The 19,259-nt window shown below is 44.7% G+C and overlaps 1 protein-coding gene across 12 annotated transcripts in view; it reads left to right on the top strand.

The window, feature by feature from the left end:
• Window positions 1-19,259, top strand: part of SGIP1 (SH3GL interacting endocytic adaptor 1) — a 92,891-nt gene that overhangs the window by 7,407 nt on the left and 66,225 nt on the right. For all 12 annotated transcript variants that reach the window (XM_077277475.1, XM_077277473.1, XM_077277474.1 and 9 more), the window contains exons 2-5: window positions 16,490-16,553; window positions 17,901-17,925; window positions 18,759-18,815; window positions 19,052-19,109. In XM_077277475.1, coding sequence (XP_077133590.1) covers window positions 16,490-16,553; window positions 17,901-17,925; window positions 18,759-18,815; window positions 19,052-19,109 — 204 coding nt within the window. The remainder of the gene's footprint in view (window positions 1-16,489; window positions 16,554-17,900; window positions 17,926-18,758; window positions 18,816-19,051; window positions 19,110-19,259) is intronic.

The following is a 19,259-nucleotide window of genomic DNA, read 5'->3' as shown; positions in this document are numbered from 1 at the left end:
GTTTTCCCACTCCCCAAATTTTTTTCGTTTGCAAAGAGCTGAGCTGCAAGCTAAAAGTGTCGATTACACAAAACTTGGAAGGGGCAATTAATCATTAATTATTATAGTCACTCAGCTGAAATGCATCATTTCCTCGAGTGCATTTTCAATCTTTCATTATGTAGTTTGTAATATTCACGTGCATCGTACTGGCACTAAGTAATCTTTTACGAGGATCAGAGGCAAAAATAAACGCCAGAGAGACCCCGCCGTTCCTGGACTCTTTTTTTTTTTTTTACTTGTCATTGCTGTAAGTTGGAATTTGCTTTTTGCTCTGTGATGACAGAAAGCCAGAGGGTATCGCTGTGAGAGCCGGAGAGACACAGAACAGAGGGAAGCATAAAAACCCGGGCTTTACCGGGAACTCACAATCTCTACATCAAGGCAAAGATTAGTAGAGCTGGTCTGTAAGCCATTATTGATGCTGCTAGGTTTCACGAGAGGCATTTGATTCCTGATCACCATTTGGGGAATTGTTGGATTTAGGTTACATAGATGCAAGATGGGCACATAGGAAAAAGGAAAATTATATATCTTATCCTGGTGCCTTTACCTGGATTAGGACAGAGGATTACTGTAATGCCAGAAATTATAAAGCAAAACACATTACCTGTTGCATTGGTCTATTGGTAAAGAGGAAAATAGGTCCAGTACCTGCAATTAGCTTTCTTGGTGAAGATCAGCACCATGGCCAGCACCTGATCACTCCAGTGTCTTCCTCATACATTTGCCTACATTCATCAGTAGCCTAATGTTGCAGTTTGTGGCATTTCTAAATAATATTCCTATTTCCACACAGCCAGGACATACTGTTTGTTTTTATATATGGTACTTGGATAGGTTATTGAGATCCTTTGTAACGGCCCTTCCGTCGTATCTCAGAGACACCACCAATCTCCTGAATAAATTAGAACGAATAGCTATTGACGAAGGTACTATATTGGCCTCCATTGATGTGGAGGCACTTTATAGTAGCATCCACCACACCGCAGGTCTTGCAGCAGTGAAGCAGAGGTGTACATCTAATACCTCATAACATATTTCTCCCAGAATTACTTGAGTTTGTTCTTCAGCATAACTATTTCCTCTTCAACGACAAATATTACCACCAGCTCAGGGGCACGGCGATGGGGAGCCCTTGCGCTCCCCACATATGCCAACCTGCTCCTGGGCTGGTGGGAAGACACTCTGGTCTTCAGGGATGCGAATGTGGTCTGGTGCCCCAAGATTATTTTCTGAGGTCGCTATATTGACGGCATCCTCGTCCTGCGGGCAGGTGACTGTGGGTCATTTAAAAGTTTTATAGAATATCTGGATACCAACAGTCTGGGTATGTCCTTCACATATGAAGCAGGGAGTGATGAGATTGTTTTTTGGGGATTTTTTTTATATAAGGGGCTGATGGCTTTCTCAGGACTTCTTTATTTCATAAGCCCACGGCAACTAACAGCTTCCTAAAATGGGAGAGCCATCACCCTACTCCTTTAAAGAGGGGCATTCCAAGGGAGCAATTTTTGACGTTAAGGAGGCATTGCTCCTCCTTGGCTGAATGTAAAAGACAGTCATCAGACCTGAAAAGATGATTTATGGACGGCATGCATTAGGTATTAGTAGACCATCCCTATTAATTCATAGACCAAGAGAAGAGTTAGACTGTTACACAACTAATTGGAACAAATGACAATGACAGTCCAATAAGGTTATGAACATATTGAAAATGCATTAGCAAATCTTGAGAGCTGACCCGGATATTAATATTTTTTTTCTCTCCGGGACAGTCTGTCACCTTTTAGGAAAGGGAAGTCTATCTGGAAAAGGATTATACATAGTCACTTTGTCCCACCAAAAAAGGAAAAGAACTGTTGATTAAAAGGTTGGTGGGTACTTTTAGATGCGGTCACTGTAGCTTTTGCTGACATATATCCCCCTCAGGTTTGTTCAGGATTTCATTAACAAACAGATTGTATAACATGAAATGTTTTGCTAACTGCAGGACTTCGGGTGTCATGTATCTATGCCCATCATGTACATGTCCTATGGATTAAATGGGAAAAACCAAACGCAAACTTTGCATATGCATCAGTGAACATCTAGTCGATGTGAGAAACAGCAGGGATACCCCACTGGCTCGTCATGTGAATTTGATGTATGGAGGAGATATAGGATCCATTTTTTTTTTCCAGGCAAGGAGATAGGGACAAAAAAAAAATAATTCAGCGCAAGACGAGATTGATGTATTGGATCGAATCCATTAGCTCTGGAAGACTCAATGAGCAGTTTAACTCCACTAGTTTCATTTGAATTTTGAGATTTCCGTCAGTCTGAAACCAAGCATTTAACTAACGGTCCTAATGGCAATTGTACATATATCTGCCATTCGTGTGATGGTTTTCTTAGTTATGTCTTGCTCTCAATTTTGGTGGAATAATATTTTATATATCCCTAATACTTTGATAAGTTGTGTAAATTCTAGTTTCCCACTATGCACATGAGAAATTGCATGTACTACCTGGTCTCTATGTGTCCACAATGTTTCTAGACATTATGTAAGGAGTTGGGTGTGATAAACATCACGCTCACCTGATTCTTATTTGAGTAATGTTAGTTTATTGAAAATGATGTGTGTATCATTGACAAAGGGTCCTGATATAGTCTTGATACAGGATTGGGGCGTATTGTCCGGTCCCTTAATAGAGGGGTTTATAATCCGGATAATATAACCCTATTCAAATAGTGGAACACATTTGCATTCTACCTGCGGTTATTCTCCTTTTTATTGAAGAGGGATATGGCTATTTTACGTAATAATGTCTTCAGGGATGGAATTTCCATTCCATTTGTGACAGCTTCCGGCCTGAAAGCGAGGCTGTTATGGTGATGGATCACAATGTGCGTCCCATGCCTCACAATGAATCTGGAAGTGATGTTGCTATACTTGAAATTAGGTGATACGCAGGTTTAAAACAGCGGCACCCACAGCTACAGTCATGGCCAAAAGTATTCACACCCTGTAATTCTGTCAGATAATACTCAGTTTCTTCCTGAAAATGATTGCAAACACAAATTCTTTGGTATTATTATCTTCATTTAATTTGTCTTAAATGAAAAAACACAAAAGAGAATGAAGCAAAAAGCAAAACATTGATCATTTCACACAAAACTCCAAAAATGGGCCAGACAAAAGTATTGGCACCCTCAGCCTAATACTTGGTTGCACAACCTTCAGCCAAAATAACTGCGACCAACCGCTTCCGGTAACCATCAATGAGTTTCTTACAATGCTCTGCTGGAATTTTAGACCATTCTTCTTTGGCAAACTGCTCCAGGTCCTGATATTTGAAGGGTGCCTTCTCCAAGCTGCCATTTTTAGATCTCTCCACAGGTGTTTTATGGGATTCAGGTCTGGACTCATTGCTGGCCACCTTAGAAGTCTCCAGTGCTTTCTCTCAAACCATTTTCTAGTGTTTTTTGAAGTGTGTTTTGGTTCATTGTCCTGCTGGAAGACCCATGACCTCTGAGGGAGAAACAACTTTCTCACACTGGGCTCTACATTATGCTGCAAAATTTGTTGGTAGTCTTCAGACTTCATAATGCCATGCACACGGTCAAGCAGTCCAGTGCCAGAGGCAGCAAAGCAACCCCAAAACATCAGGGAACCTCCGCCATGTTTGACTGTAGGGACCTTGTTCTTTTCTTTGAATGCCTTTTTTTTCTCCTGTAAACTCAATGTTGATGCCTTTGCCCAAAAAGCTCTACTTTTGTCTCATCTGACCAGAGAACATTCTTCCAAAACATTTTAGGCTTTTTCAGGTAAGTTTTGGCAAACTCCAGCCTGGCTTTTTTATGTCTTGGGGTAAGAAGTGGGGTCTTCCTGGGTCTCCTACCATACAGTCCCTTTTCATTCAGACGCCGACGGATAGTACAGGTTGACACTGTTGTACCCTCGGACTGCAGGGCAGCTTGAACTGTTTGGATGTTAGTCGAGGTTCTTTATCCAACATCCGCACAATCTTGCGTTGAAATCTCTTGTCAATTTTTCTTTTCCGTCTCACATCTAGGGAGGTTAGCCACAGTGCCATGGGCTTTACACTTCTTGATGACACTGCGCACTGTAGACACAGGAACATTCAGGTCTTTGGAGATGGACTTGTAGCCTTGAGATTGCTCATGCTTCCTCACAATTTGGTTTCTCAAGTCCTCAGACAGTTCTTTGGTCTTCTTTCTTTTCTCCATGCTCAATGTGGTACACACAAGGCCACAGGACAGAGGTTGAGTCAACTTTAATCCATGTCAACTGGCTGCAAGTGTGATTTAGTTATTGCCAACACCTGTTAGGTGCCACAGGTAAGTTACAGGTGCTGTTAATTACACTAATTAGAGAAGCATCACAGGATTTTTCGAACAGTGCCAATACTTTTGTCCACCTCCTTTTTTATGTTTGGTGTGGAATTATATCCAATTTGGATTTAGGACAATTCTTTTTGTGTTTTTTCATTTAAGACAAATTAAATGAAGATAATAATAACAAAGAATTTGTGTTTGCAATAATTTTCAGGAAGAAACTGAGAATTATCTGACAGAATTGCAGGGGTGTCAATACTTTTGGCCATGACTGTAGGAATCACACATTATTTTTTGTGACCACAAGACAATGTTGCATTGATGGCACCCTACTATATCCCCTGATGAATCCCCAATCTTTCTTTATGGGGGGGAAACGCATCAGTATTTTAGATCTGAACTCTGATTAGGGATTCTCGATATGTATCTGATGAATTTGGCTATAAGCGAAGTACCGTATATTTTTGTTTATTAAGGATAGTGTCTGTTCTTGCCCTACCCTATCTTTCCACTGATTCTTAGCGATCTAGATTAATTGTGTCACTGCATATGGGAACCAAGGGTCTGGGCAGAATTACGGTGATTTATTCTGATTACTGGATGGGAGAAATTTTTAGGCGATAGCATTTCACATTAGGGTGCCACCCTCCGCTGACAGGCAGAGACTCCTTTATTGAATACTAGGGTGTGTTAGTTTTGCACATTATATCCTGACTATTTATGAATTATTTTTTTTTACAAAGTACCAGTATGTATTTTCCCTTACTAGTTAATGCGTACATGGGTATACAGCCTCTAATATTTTAGATGTTATTTGAGAGTATATGTACGTTTATAAACTTTATATAGGAGTCTTTTTTTCTCTCTTCTGGTCCTTAAATTAAGTGAAGCCTTTGTTATAAGGGTTGTCTATTACGGTAATTGTTTGTTCATAAAATAAAATGCTTGATACTTGCCTCCTGGAGAGGGGGCCTTTCCAGTGTTGTTTTTTTTTTTTTTATCATGTGGTAGTTGCAGCCTTCACAATTTTGTCAGAGCATGTGTCTGTTCTGACGGAATACTGAGGTGCTGCAGCCGATCCATGGCCTTGGATTGACTGCAGCAGCCATGTGACATGATAAGGTCCCATGATTGCTGGGAATCTCAGGACAACATTGCTGGTATATTCCTGCCCCGGGAGGTAAGTATCAAGCATTTTTAGTTTATGATGGGCACTGGAGCGATGAAGTAGGGGTTATGCAGCAGTAGATTGGTGCACATGTGAAGCATACTGCAGGCTTTTTCCGTGTAACTTGTCCATTTGTGACTAATGGCGGAGCTCCAGACAGATCTCATTACTCAGAGATATTACTCATTCAGCATTCTTTGCATTAAAATCCCAGAGCGATAACCAACGGAGCAGCCAATGATTTACTCAAGAAGTAAAATGATGTGTGGTCGTCAGAGAAGGACCCTCATAGTACTGGACATTCATATATAATTTCTATTTAAGGGGTCATTTTACCAAATTATGCAACTTAATATGTAAAATGTGTTTACCGAGCATTAGAGGCAACCACATCACCACTGGCTACCTGCCAACTGAACAGGAAAGCATTCCTTATTCAATGTGAAATTAAATTCACTTTCTTAATCAGTGACTGCAGCTCTAATTAGCCGTGCTACACTTTCCATCAGTGAAGCCCTATTATTGAAGCTGTTTGCAGAATACATTACCTTTGGGCGATACACATGTTATTCATTCCTTTTTTTTTTCATTATTGGATGATTTTTAGTTCTTTTTCCTTTAAAGCCTTCTTGTTTAGATCCCTCATTGCGCACCAGTTTTTTCATCTGCGGGCTCTATCACTAAATTTCAGTTGCTTCTGAGCTAGTGTATGGAGACTGGCTGCTTTGATGTCTTCCATACACAACACACACAAACATGAGAGATTAATGCTTTCCTGTCTCTGTGTATAAAATGTTCAGAAGCTGCAGCAGTACTGAGCAGTGTAGCTGTGAATACCGCAGTGGGATGAGAGAGAGACTTACTAAAAAGCAGAAGCACAGTTCTGTTTGCCCTTTACCTACTTGTTTGTATGGGTGTGCAAAAAAAAAAAAAGGATCCTATTTGTATCAACAGTATAGCATCTGATTTTTACGGATACATTGCCATTATTAACGTAGGCAACCGGTTTTGGTCTTGTAAGTTTTACTCACTGTTAATGTATAAAAATGAATGCTATACGGATGCAATCTGTATTGCATATGAATAACAATACAGATAAAAAATTGTCCATTTTTTCCTGGATGAAAATTGGGCAATTTTTATACTCTCATGTAAACTTAAGGTACCTTCACACTAAGCGACTTTACAACGATAAAAATAGCGATCCGTGACGTTGCAGCGTCCTGGATAGCGATATCGTTGTGTTTGACACGCAGCAGCGATCAGGATCCCGCTGTGATATCGCTGGTCGTTGCTGAAAGTCCAGAACTTTATTTCGTCGCTGGATCTCCCGCTGACATCGCTGAATCGGTGTGTGTGACGCCGATCCAGCGATGTCTTCACTGGTAACCAGGGTAAACATCGGGTTACTAAGCGCAGGGCCGCGCTTAGTAACCCGATGTTTACCCTGGTTACCATTGTAAATGTAAAAAAAACAAACCACATACTCACATTCCGGTGCCCGGCGTCCGCTTCCCTGCACTCCTCCTGCATCCTGTGTAAGTGCCGGCCGTAAAGCAGAGCGGTGACGTCACCGCTCTGCTCTGTGGGAGATGCCGGAGATGTTCAGCGCTGACACAGGATGCAGGAGGAGTGCAGGGAAGCGGACGCCGGGCACCGGAATGTGAGTATATGTTTTTGTTTTTTTTACTTTTACAATGGTAACCAGGGTAAACATCGGGTTACTAAGCGCGGCCCTGCGCTTAGTAACCCAATGTTTACCATGGTTACCCGGGGACTTCGGCATCGTTGGTTGCTGGAGAGCCGTCTGTGTGACAGCTCTCTTAGCCACATTCTGCTCCAGCTCCCCCCTGGGTTATCCATAGATTTCATTAGGCCGCTGTTATCTGATCCTTCAGTGAGCCGACAGCTCATCTTATTGTGACTTAGGGTACCGTCACACAGTGGCACTTTTGTCGCTACGACGGTACGATCCGTGACGTTCCAGCGATATCCATATGATATCGCTGTGTCTGACACGCAGCAGCGATCAGGGACCCTGCTGAGAATCGTACGTCGTAGCAGATCGTTTGGAACTTTCTTTCGTCGCTGGATCTCCCGCTGTCATCGCTGGATCGTTGTGTGTGACACCGATCCAACGATGCGTTCGCTTGTAACCAGGGTAAACATCGGGTTACTAAGCGCAGGGCCGCGCTTAGTAACCCGATGTTTACCCTGGTTACAAGCGTAAAAGTAAAAAAAAACAAACAGTACATACTTACATTCCGGTGTCTGTCCCCCGGCGTTCTGCTTCTCTGCACTGTGAGCGCCGGCCGGCCGGACGTCACCGCTGTGCTTTCCGGCTGGCGCAGACACAGTGGAGAGAAGCAGAACGCCAGGGGACAGACACCGGAATGTGAGTATGTACTGTTTGTTTGTTTTTTTACTTTTACGCTGGTAACCAGGGTAAACATCGGGTTACTAAGCGCGGCCCTGCGCTTAGTAACCCGATGTTTACCCTGGTTACCCGGGGCCTTCGGCATCGTTGGTCGCTGGAGAGCTGACTGTGTGACAGCTCTCCAGCGACCACACAACCACTTACCAACGATCACGGCCAGGTCGTATCGCTGGTCGTGATCGTTGGTAAATCGTATAGTGTGACAGTACCCTTAGAAGTTTTGACCAAACAGCGAGCGAATGATAAGTTCTGGAGGCAGGGGGAGGGGAAGAAGTGGCTCGTAAGTGGAGAAATAGGCATACTTCTCTGATCCGCTTTATTACAGACTTTCTTATATTTGCTTGTACTATTGATTTATGCAAAGTTTTTTTTGAATCAACAGTGATTATTGAGACAAAGCAATGATCAGTGTTCCAAGATTAGCTATTTTGTATTAGTGTTGAAGAAACACTCAACTTAGAAATTATACAATTAAACAGTTTGCAGCATTTTCTGTTCATGTTCCTGAAACAGTCTTGCAATAATTCAGCTGCCGCTAGGGCATGGAGGGAGGCTCCTGCTGCACCCAGGGCATGGAGGGAGGCTCCTGCTGTAGCCGGGGCATGGGGGGAGGCTCCTGCTGCTGCCAGGGCATGGAGGGAAGCTCCTGCTTAGGTTCCTGCTGCTGCCAGGGCATGGAGGGAGGCTCCTGCTGCACCCAGGGCATGGAGGGAGGCTCCTGCTGCACCCAGGGCATGGAGGGAGGCTCCTGCTGTAGCCGGGGCATGGGGGGAGGCTCCTGCTGCTGCCAGGGCATGGAGGGAAGCTCCTGCTTAGGTTCCTGCTGCTGCCAGGGCATGGAGGGAGGCTCCTGCTGCACCCAGGGCATGGAGGGAAGCTGCTGCACCCCGGGCATGGAGGGAAGCTCCTGCTGCAGCCGGGGCATGGAGGGAGGCTCCTGTTGCACCCAGGGCATGGAGGGAAGCTCTTGCTGCAGCCGGGGCATGGAGGGAAGCTCTTGCTGCAGCCGGGGCATGGAGGGAAGCTCCTGCTGCACCCAGGGCATGGAGGGAGGCTCCTGCTGCTGCCAGGGCATGGAGGGAAGCTCCTGTTTAGGTTCCTGCTGCACCCAGGGCATGGAGGAAGACTCCTGCTTCTGCCAGGGCATGGAGGGAAGCTCCTGCGGAGGTTCCTGCTGCTGCCAGGGCATGGGGGGAGGCTCCTGCTGCAGCCAGGGCATGGGGGGAGGCTCCTGCTGCAGCCAGGGCATGGAGGGAGGCTCCTGCTGCAGCCAGGGCATGGGGGGAGGCTCCTGCTGCTGCCAGGGCATGGAGGGAAGCTCCTGCTTAGGTTCCTGCTGCTGCCAGGGCATGGAGGGAGGCTCCTGCTGCACCCAGGGCATGGAGGGAGGCTCCTGCTGCAGCCAGGGCATGGAGGGAAGCTCCTGTTGCACCCAGGGCATGGAGGGAGGCTCCTGCTGCAGCCAGGACATGGAGGGAAGCTCCTGCTGCACCAAGGGCATGGAGGGAGTCTCCTACTGCAGCCAGGGCATGGAGGGAAGCTCTTGCTGCAGACGGGGCATGGAGGGAGGCTCCTGCTGCAGCCAGGGCATGGAGGGAGACTCCTGCTTCTGCCAGGGCATGGATGGAAGCTCATGCGGAGGTTCCTGCTGCTGCCAGGGCATGGCGGGAGGCTCCTGCTGCAGCCAGGGCATGGAGGGAGGCTCCTGCTGCACCCAGGGAATGGAGGGAGGCTCCTGCTGTAGCCAGGGCATGGGGGGAGGCTCCTGCTGCTGCCAGGGCATGGAGGAAAGCTCCTGCTTAGGTTCCTGCTGCTGCCAGGGCATGGAGGGAGGCTCCTGCTGCACCCAGGGCATGGAGGGAAGCTCCTGCTGCACCCAGGGCATGGAGGGAAGCTCCTGCTGCAGCCGGGGCATGGAGGGAGGCTCCTGCTGCACCCAGGGCATGGAGGGAAGCTCCTGCTGCACACAGGGCATGGAGGGAAGCTCCTGCTGCACCCAGGGCATGGAGGGAAGCTCCTGCTGCACCCAGGGCATGGAGGGAGGCTCCTGCTGCACCCAGGGCTTGGAGGGAGACTCCTGCTGCACCCAGGGCATGGAGGGAAGCTCCTGCTGCAGCGAGGGCATGGAGGGAAGCTCCTGCTGCACCCAGGGCATGGAGGGAAGCTCCTGCTGCACCCAGGGCATGGGGGGAGGCTCCTGCTGCTGCCAGGGCATGGAGGGAAGCTCCTGCTTAGGTTCCTGCTGCACCCAGGGCATGGAGGGAGGCTCCTGCTGCAGCCAGGACATGGAGGGAAGCTCCTGCTGCACCAAGGGCATGGAGGGAGTCTCCTACTGCATCCAGGGCATGGAGGGAAGCTCTTGCTGCAGCCGGGGCATGGAGGGAGACTCCTGCTTCTGCCAGGGCATGGAGGGAAGCTCATGCGAAGGTTCCTGCTGCTGCCAGGGTATGGGGGGAGGCTCCTGCTGCAGCCAGGGCATGGGGGGAGAGGCTCCTGCTGCAGTTGGTGCATGGAGGGAGGATCCTGCTGCAGCCGGGGCATGGAGGGAGGCGCCCGCTGCAGCCAGTTCTTATATCCAGAAACTAGACAATGAGGAGGAGGAGATACATGGCTTTGCACATTTGGGAAACTTGTTAATGAAGATCAATGTGGATAAATTTAAGGTTGTGCTTTTCATGTATAAAATAATAAAACACTGGGTAAAATTGCAACTGAAAAAGATGTAGGGATATTGGTGTACAGTAGAGACTTACAGGACCCTGGTTTAGCCGCTATGTCAGTAGTCTGTGAACGCCGGACAGGAAACTTGAGGACTGCCTGCTGCAATCCCTGGCGCCTATTCTGATTTGTATGAGGTCTTGTATCTGTCGTGCTACAAAATAACATCACATCAGACCTGAAAATTAGAAGAGGTAGGAAGCAGTTCCCAGGGCTCCCGTCCGGCAACCACGGACTATGGACCAGGGTCCTGCGAAACGATTCGCTTATATCTACTGGACTAAGGTCATCTTTAGCAGCCAGTGCCAGGCTGCTGCTGCTGCCAATGACATGCATCCGAAGAGGAATAGATGCTCATGACAATAAGATTTTGCTGTTGTCACCAGTCAGCCAATACTTGGATGGGACGTCAGTTCAGGGATTATTCCAATATTTAGTCAGGAACAGTTTTCTTTCTTTTCCATCTGGTGACCCAAAAACCGGTTCTACAAACTTCACTTTTCTTGCAGAGGCACTGTGAAAATGCCATGGCCACTGTGGTCACAAGATTCCTGTAATTCCTAAATCTGCCCTGAACAAGTGAGTAATTATAAACCGCAGAGATTGTTATCGGAGCGTATACGTTCTCGGAAATACGTCTTTGCCATTGTGTTCTCTTTTTTTTTTTTTTTCATCCCGAGCGTTCCTGGTTACCATGACGATAAGTCAAGGTCTTCGTACGTGTTGTACTTGACTGGAGGACGTGCTGCTATGTACAGGAATTGCTGCCTGTAATGGACCGATGAATACAATCTATCAGGAACGCCTCTCCTCCCCGTATTTACCGTACTGTGAGAAAAGAATCATCTGTCACAAGGATCTGAACAATGTCTGCTTTCACTGCACAGCGCACAGTTGTGTAATGCTTTGTCTTTGAGAATTAATGATGAAGTAGTTGTTTTATTTTGAGTGTTCATTATGGTATGCGTGTGACCTCTTTCATTTACTTATGAAGTCAGAAGTCTGCAAACAATCCGTTTTGTAGTCTACATGTTATGTTTTGCGGATTTTACTTTTTAGCACATGTCTTGTGCTTGATGAGGCTGGTGGGCTTATCATGAAAATCCTTATCAATATGACTGTATAATTCTTTTTTTATTTGCCACCTCTTCCCCTCATATTAAAATGAAAGGTTTTTTTTTCAGTTAAGTGAGATATTCAGATTATACACCCATTCTGAAATGGATTGGCAGTGTGTGTATACCAGCCTCATCAGGACTAAGTGTCGTACTAAAGTATATATGCAGTTTGTGAAATCTGATGACAGATCCACTTTGCCTGCATACATTGTATTAATGGTTTCTGCTAAGTTGGAAATCATCAGTAAGCTGCTGCTGGATAATAGATTTACTAGTGATGAGAGAATAGATACACAGGACCCTTGTCCAGTGGCCATGCCGGTAGTCCGTCGCCTCTTGATGGGGGCCTTGCAAGCTGCTTTCTACCGGCCTGCATCCCTGGCACCTCTTCTAATTAATTGACCCGGTGTAACCTCACCTATGCTTCACCCCGGATTGATGGCGTCACACTTCGACTACAAATTAGGAAAAGCACCGGATATAGATCCCGGGCTCTGGTACACATTTTTTGTATTGCATTTATCCACTGACGACTTTGAGAAATCTTTTGTGTGTAGAAGAAATGTGGCAGCATGCACAATGGTGTTCAACATGCCTGCTCCTTGCTACAGAACTTGGTGCATTGTATCATTCTGATACCTCCAGGCAAAATCATTACTAAGGCCTCGTTCACACACTGCAGCCGAGGCCACGATCAGGAAAGATATGTAGATTGTCCCAGTTTACAAATAACTGCAGCTAAAAGCACTTTCAGTTTTAATGGACACATACTGAACTGCAATTTCGCCGCATAACTGGCGCAGCCATTAACAATGAAGTGCTTTTAGCTGCAGTCATTGCATACCTCTCGTACTTGCATGTCGCCACATAGTAGCCGCAGTGTGTGAGCGAGGCCTAAAGATAGATGTTTCTTCCCTTGTGTTCTGGGCTGAGTGAGATGGTGCAATCAGTTGTTCCTTCATATGAAGCGCAGAACTCACACATTCATCTTCTGCACAGAACCAGCTCACATCAACATTTAACTCTACCATGGAACATCAAGTCTGTTATACCCGCAGATTAATCCAGATAAATTATTGATGAAGGGATCGTGTTTGCTTTTCTTTCAAGTCCACTGGAACAGCTCGTGTTACCTGCTGTGGTGCACAGCAGAACTCCTCCACTTTCCCTGCTGCAGTGTGGAAAACAGCCATTAGGGAATCCTTTCCATAGAGCAAGTAGAGAATAAATCCTCCGATCTACACTCCCTCCATCTTTTGTCTAGATTGAGCTGTAATGTACATGTTAGGCCGGGTGCCCACGATCTGGAACTACTGCACTTTGGACGCAGCGTATGTTCACTGCGTCCAAAGTGCTGCCTTCTATTCAACACAAGTATATCTGCATGTGTTCACTGAGCCATATGGATTTACTGCACTCAATCCGCAAGAGAAATTGACATGCTGCGGTCTTGAGAGACGCACCGCATGTCAGTCTCCGCGGGTGTTCCGCAGGCGACTCTGCATGCATAGTGGACATGGGATACGCAGCGTCAAACCCACAGCAACTAATGATCGTGGGCACATACCTTCAGAGTGCCCACTGCCGTTTGTTTAATCCTCTCTGGATGCCTCCTTGATGTGCCCATTGCCGGTGTGTTTGGTCCTCTGATTCTTATTTGTTAACCTTTTCGGTAGCAGGAGTTACCGGTAAGTCTCATTTACACTGGTCGATAATCTTTCAGATTCTAACACTAACGACCCATTGTTCACGATAATTGTGTAATGCGAATGGGTTAGAAGATTAAATGATGTGTCCAAAAACTCTTGTTCATCGTGCATAAAATCGTTTAGGCAAGAGAAAAAATTATGGTTCAGTTTTCGATAATTGTGTAATGTAAATGGAGATTGTTCATTTCCTGAAGCATCTTCTTGAAATACTGGGCGTTTTTCATGTGCAGTGCTGGCTGCAGAATCAGTTAGAGGACCTGTTACCAGGCCAAAATATTCCTGAGATATGGGCTTTTTTATTCATTGCTAAATTTTATGACAGAGGAGTGCAGCTTGGAAATATGCCCCCATGCTAAACACCATAAAAGTCAACACTAGTAAAAAAAAACAAAAAAAAACAAACAAATCCCATATCTCTGGAACTGTATGCTGGATTAAAAATGTTCCCAATAAGAGCACACATTGACCAATTCTGATCTGGTGATATCTCCTCTCTTAAAAGGAATATTTCCAAATCACAAGTTATTCCCTTTTTTTGGGATAAGGGATAACTTACTGATCGTTGGGGGTCCATCTTTTGGAACTCACACCCATCTCAAGAACAAAGCTGTGCAGGTTAGACTTGAGTGGAGCAGATATCCAAAAACTTGGCCCCTGCTCCATTCTGTTTCTGGCAGCCCCATTGACATTGAGTAGAGCGGAGGCTGAGCGAGATCACCTCTGCTCCTGACAAAGCCTTGGGTGAAACATACGTTGGGGCTAGTGGGCCAGCACATGCTCCTTTTCTGATGGTATTTATTTTTTTCAAGCGAACCTGACGAAAAACTCAATATGCACCTACTCTAAATCCTTCTAACCTTTCACAGTAAATTGCCATCTGCTGTTGAGCGATGTGTTGCATCATCATGGAGGTCGGACGCCATTGAATCACCCAGTGGAGTTCGCTCAGCTGTGCAAGAGTCTCATTCAATTGGGAAGGGGACATATAGTAACGTAAAGAAAATATTTGCCTTCCTTACGAGGCTAAGGCCCCTTTCACACATCATTTTTTTGCCATCTGCCGCTGGATCAGTTTTTTTCTCATAGACTTGTATTCGCGACGGATGGCTTCACGTTTCATCCGTCGTTCGCCGGATCCATCGAAAATTGTCCGGCGGCTGGAGACAACGGACAAAGTAACGTTTTTTGTGTACGTCGCAAAAACAGACAGCGACGGATTCGTTACCGTCCGTCATTTGCTAGAATGGAAGCCTATGGTGCCGGATCCATAAAATGATGGAATCCGGCGACTTATTCCGTTTTTTTTAACTGAGCATGCTCCAATCCAATTAGCCAGATCCGCTAGTCGGATCGGTGCAAAAAACGGATCCGTCGCATCAGTTTTTCACAATCTGCAACGGGTCCATCGAGCTAACAGATTGTGACTGACGGCAAAAAACTGATGTGTGAAAGGGGCCTTAATGTCTGTCCCGTGGGTCAGGGCCGCTGATGAGCTTTCCTTTTATCCATGGAGCGACTAAACCGTAGCTGCGCAGCTGAGCTCAGTGTCCCTGATTGCTCTGCTACAAGGTGCTGAGTGATTACACGTATGCAAATGTTGGGCAGGTACCTGATTGTATCCTAGAGGTGGGTTCTACACTTGTCAGGAACTTGTGACATATCCGGTCGATATGCTATAAATCTATAACATGAAAATATCCTATTACTGCTATGACAAGTGCACTTGTAGTCTTAAAAATTTAAGGCGTTGTCTTGTATTACAAAAACATGGCTGCCTTCTTGCAAACCGTGTCAGACCTATCCATAGTTGTGTCTGAAATTGGAGCTCGGTTCCACTGAAATGAATGGGACTGAGCTGCAATAACAAATGCAATGGTGCTTTTTGGGGGGAAAGAAAGGTACCGTAAGTTTATTTAATCATCACACATGTAAACTATAATCAGTGATTCCAGGACAAGTCTCTGTCCCCTATGCTTTATACTGCAGTTATGTTTTGTTTCTTTTTCAAATTGACTGCTGTGTATAATGCAAAAAGTAGCTTTGAAATGAGATCTACACACTTTCCTAATAAATGAGCTTTAGGGTATGTGCACACGGTGCGGATTTGCTGCGGATCCGCTGCGGATTTTACCGCGCAGAAACGCTGCAGATCCACACTGTGATGTACAGTACAATGATAGTTAATGGGGGAAAAAAAAAGCTGTGCGGACGGTGCGGAAAAATCAGTGCGGAATTGCTGCGGATTTCAAAGAAGTGCATGTCACTTCTTTTGTGCGGATCTGCAGCGTTTCTGCACCCCTCCATGTTAAAAATCCGCAGTGACAAAATCCGCAGGAATTCCGCATAAAAACCGCACAAAATCCGCATAAAAACCGCGGAAAATCCACGGCTGCGGATTCTGCCAGGAGCTGCGGATTTTGTGCAGAAAATTCTGCGCCTCTTTTTTTTCTTACGTGTGCACATAGCCTTAATATTGCAGAAGAGAATATGATGCAGTGTTAGGTAAAGCAGCCGAAAAGCTTACTGAAAGCCAGCAGAATTCTGATTGCAGCTCTGGATGTATATAAATAGTATGTATAATCCTGTAAAAGTCAAAGTCATTGCGATTTGAATAGAGCAAACATAGTGTATGATTGCTGAGCTTTACATGGCTGATGGTATGGTACAGGTGGTGTCTCTTCCAACCATAAAGCTAATTTCAGTCATATTTAGGCCTATTGAGCCAAGTGACTGACATCCTGATCTCCCTAGTCTGCCCGCAGATGTGTGTGACAAGAACCAGCAATTATCCTATTGATATTTTGACCACATCTGCAGTTTCTGGGATATTGCAATGCATGCCATTAATATCGGATGAGCAGAGGGCCGGATGGTGTGACCCCACACCCATCGCTTGAAAAAAACAGAAGGAAAACTGTTAACGTCACTTGGTTTTTTTTTTTTTTTTTTTTTAATTTAGGATTGAAAAAACGTACCAGGAAGGCGTTTGGTATACGGAAGAAAGAGAAGGACACTGATTCTACGTGAGTATATAATCCGCAGTTGGCAGCATCTTCGTGTGTGTGTGTGTGTGTGAGTGTGCCAGTATGGTGCACAGAGTGAAGGTCATTATGGATTGGGGTCCCCATAGACCTCCATTTCCTGGATTTTCACAGCTGCAGTTTCGATGCATATTTTGGGGCCATAAAATACTGCCTGACATCCTAAGTCCTCATGTACTTTTACAGCTGGGCTGAACTTCCTCAGGAAATGTTACATCAGATAGGAGCTGGTGCACATTTCTTGCATAATTGACCACCGTATTTGTATCGGTGATGCTGGTTGGGACTAATTTTTGTGCAGCTTGAAATTGTGAAAAAAATGTCACTACATTTCAAGGAGATTCAAGACCCCCCAAAATGTCGAGAACTCCTTGATGAATTAAGACTCATGTGATGGGGAGTAAAATGGCAATTCACACTGCAAATTTTTGCCTAAACTCACCCTTTGTTTTGAAGCCTACATTAGGGCTCGTTCAGATGACTATAATGTGCACCCATGGAGAGCACACGGACCCGTTTTAGCCAGTGTGCCAGCTCACATGGACCGATGATCTGCATGTAAAAAGTCGCAGCACGCACTACTTTGGTCCATTTTACAAACCACAGTAATGCTTGCAATGAAAGGCGTCTCTGACACCCGTTGGCAATGCAGATGAGCACACGGAACCAGTCACATCTGTAATTTGTGTTCGCGACTGGCCCGATTTCCAGTAAGCCCATCTGAACTTCACCTTAGACTTTAGTTCTGTTATTTACACCTAAATACAAAGCGCAGCTTATTGCACCATTTTTTCCCCTTAAGATAACGGACACCCTAATGGAAACCAGACAGCTCCAATGAGTTCTTTTTTTTCACACTATCAGTCATGGAGCGGATCTGTTTCCAATAAGGCAACATAAAAATGGAATAATAATGTGAATCGAACCTTATCTGTGTATTTACTCAGGTAGAATCCACAGTGGAATCAATAGAATGATTTTACAGACCCCATTCACATGCTAGTGACACATTGTACACCGTAATACGAACATTATGCAAACTTTGTAAGCAGATTTTGAAGTTTGGTAGGGGTGCAATCAGCTATAAATCTGTAGCACAGATGTATTTTGTATTTTGCTGCAGATTTGCCCCAAGGTTCTCGGTCAAATTACTCCACCGCATGTTGGCTTCCCCAATCTGAAGCCCCTTTATTCCCAGCATTAGACGGGATTCCGGGGAGTTTGCAGGCCGTCTTACACTGTGACAGGAGCTTTTGTATTAATTCTGTCTTCATCATTTGCAGAAATTACTGCTCCTTTATAATGAACTCATTTCTTTCCTTCCTGCAGGGGATCGCCAGACAGGGACGGCTCTGTAAGTCATTCGCATTGATCTTTATTTTGCTTTTGTCTGTCTAGTTCTTGAATAGCTACCAAATAAATTTTACCCTTTCATTACAGAACAAAAAACAACTATAATGATCAATATTGTAAAAAAAAGTTAACAAACTTCTTCATAGGGAAAAAAAAATGCATGTAGCAACTAGTGGTGTGCGAACTGTTTGTTAGGCAATCACTGCATGTGTTGTGGCTGTCGAACAGCAATGAGACTATGTGTCAACCCTTGGGTTGCGGAGGAAAAAATTAGCTCTGTATAGTTACCAATGGCTAAAATATTCTGCATTTGCTTTTCAGAAGTTGTTTTGTGTAAAGTTGGGTGGACTTTTTTTTTTTTTTTTTTTTTTTATTCCCTCTCCTAGTTGAATATTTTCCATTCTTGCTTGATAAAAAATGAAATTTTAATATACAATCTGTGAACTTTAAATAAGCACTCTGGGTTTTCTTTGCACGTCATCTTACTTAGATTAGGGAAAGTAAGTATTCGATACTCTGCCGATTTTGCAAGTTTTCCCACTTACAAAGAATTGAGAGGTCTGCAATTTTTATCGTAGGTACACTTCACCTAGGAGAGACAAAGTCTAAAAGAAAAACAGAAAATCACATTGTAGAATTTTTAAATAATTAAATAGCATTTTATTATGTGGATGACCGCACGTAATTAAAAATCTCTGTACTGTGCTCATAACTTCACCTCAATCTCATGTGGTGATATCGGACCTCCAATATTGACCTCCCCTATTTGCCAACTGAAAGGAAAATATTATGTTCTCTCTATTTGTAAATTTATGTATATTTTTTTTTTTTTAGAAGAAAGCAAATGGAGCACCAAATGGATTCTATGCAGAGATTGACTGGGAGCGATATGTAAGTTGGCCAACAAATATACCGTCCTGTATTCAGGGCTTTGATTTCCTCATATGATCAGGGAAAAAAGCAGTAATCGGAAAAAAAAAAGTAAAAATGTCATACAATTTTTTATTGAGTGTACATCACTGTAGGGGTGCGACCTGTGAGACCCCTACGATGGACAAATGATTTGGGTACAAGGAGACTAGTTGTCATTATTAGTCATTGAACATGTATTGCATTTTATTTTTCAGACTTGTCCGGAGGTGGATGAAGAGGGCTACAGCATCAGACCTGATATGGAACCTGGCTATATCCTTTTATTGCATTTATTTTATTTTTTATTTATCTTACTTGCTTATATAGCTCCATTACTTCCAGCAATTTACAGAAATTATCATCACAGTCCCCATTGGGGCTCACAATCTAAATAAGGAATAAGTATGTCTTTAGTGTGAGGGA

This window comes from Ranitomeya variabilis, chromosome 8, assembly GCF_051348905.1.
Source record: "Ranitomeya variabilis isolate aRanVar5 chromosome 8, aRanVar5.hap1, whole genome shotgun sequence".
NCBI lineage: Eukaryota > Metazoa > Chordata > Amphibia > Anura > Dendrobatidae > Ranitomeya > Ranitomeya variabilis.
This window is presented reverse-complemented; position numbering and strand designations above follow the sequence as displayed.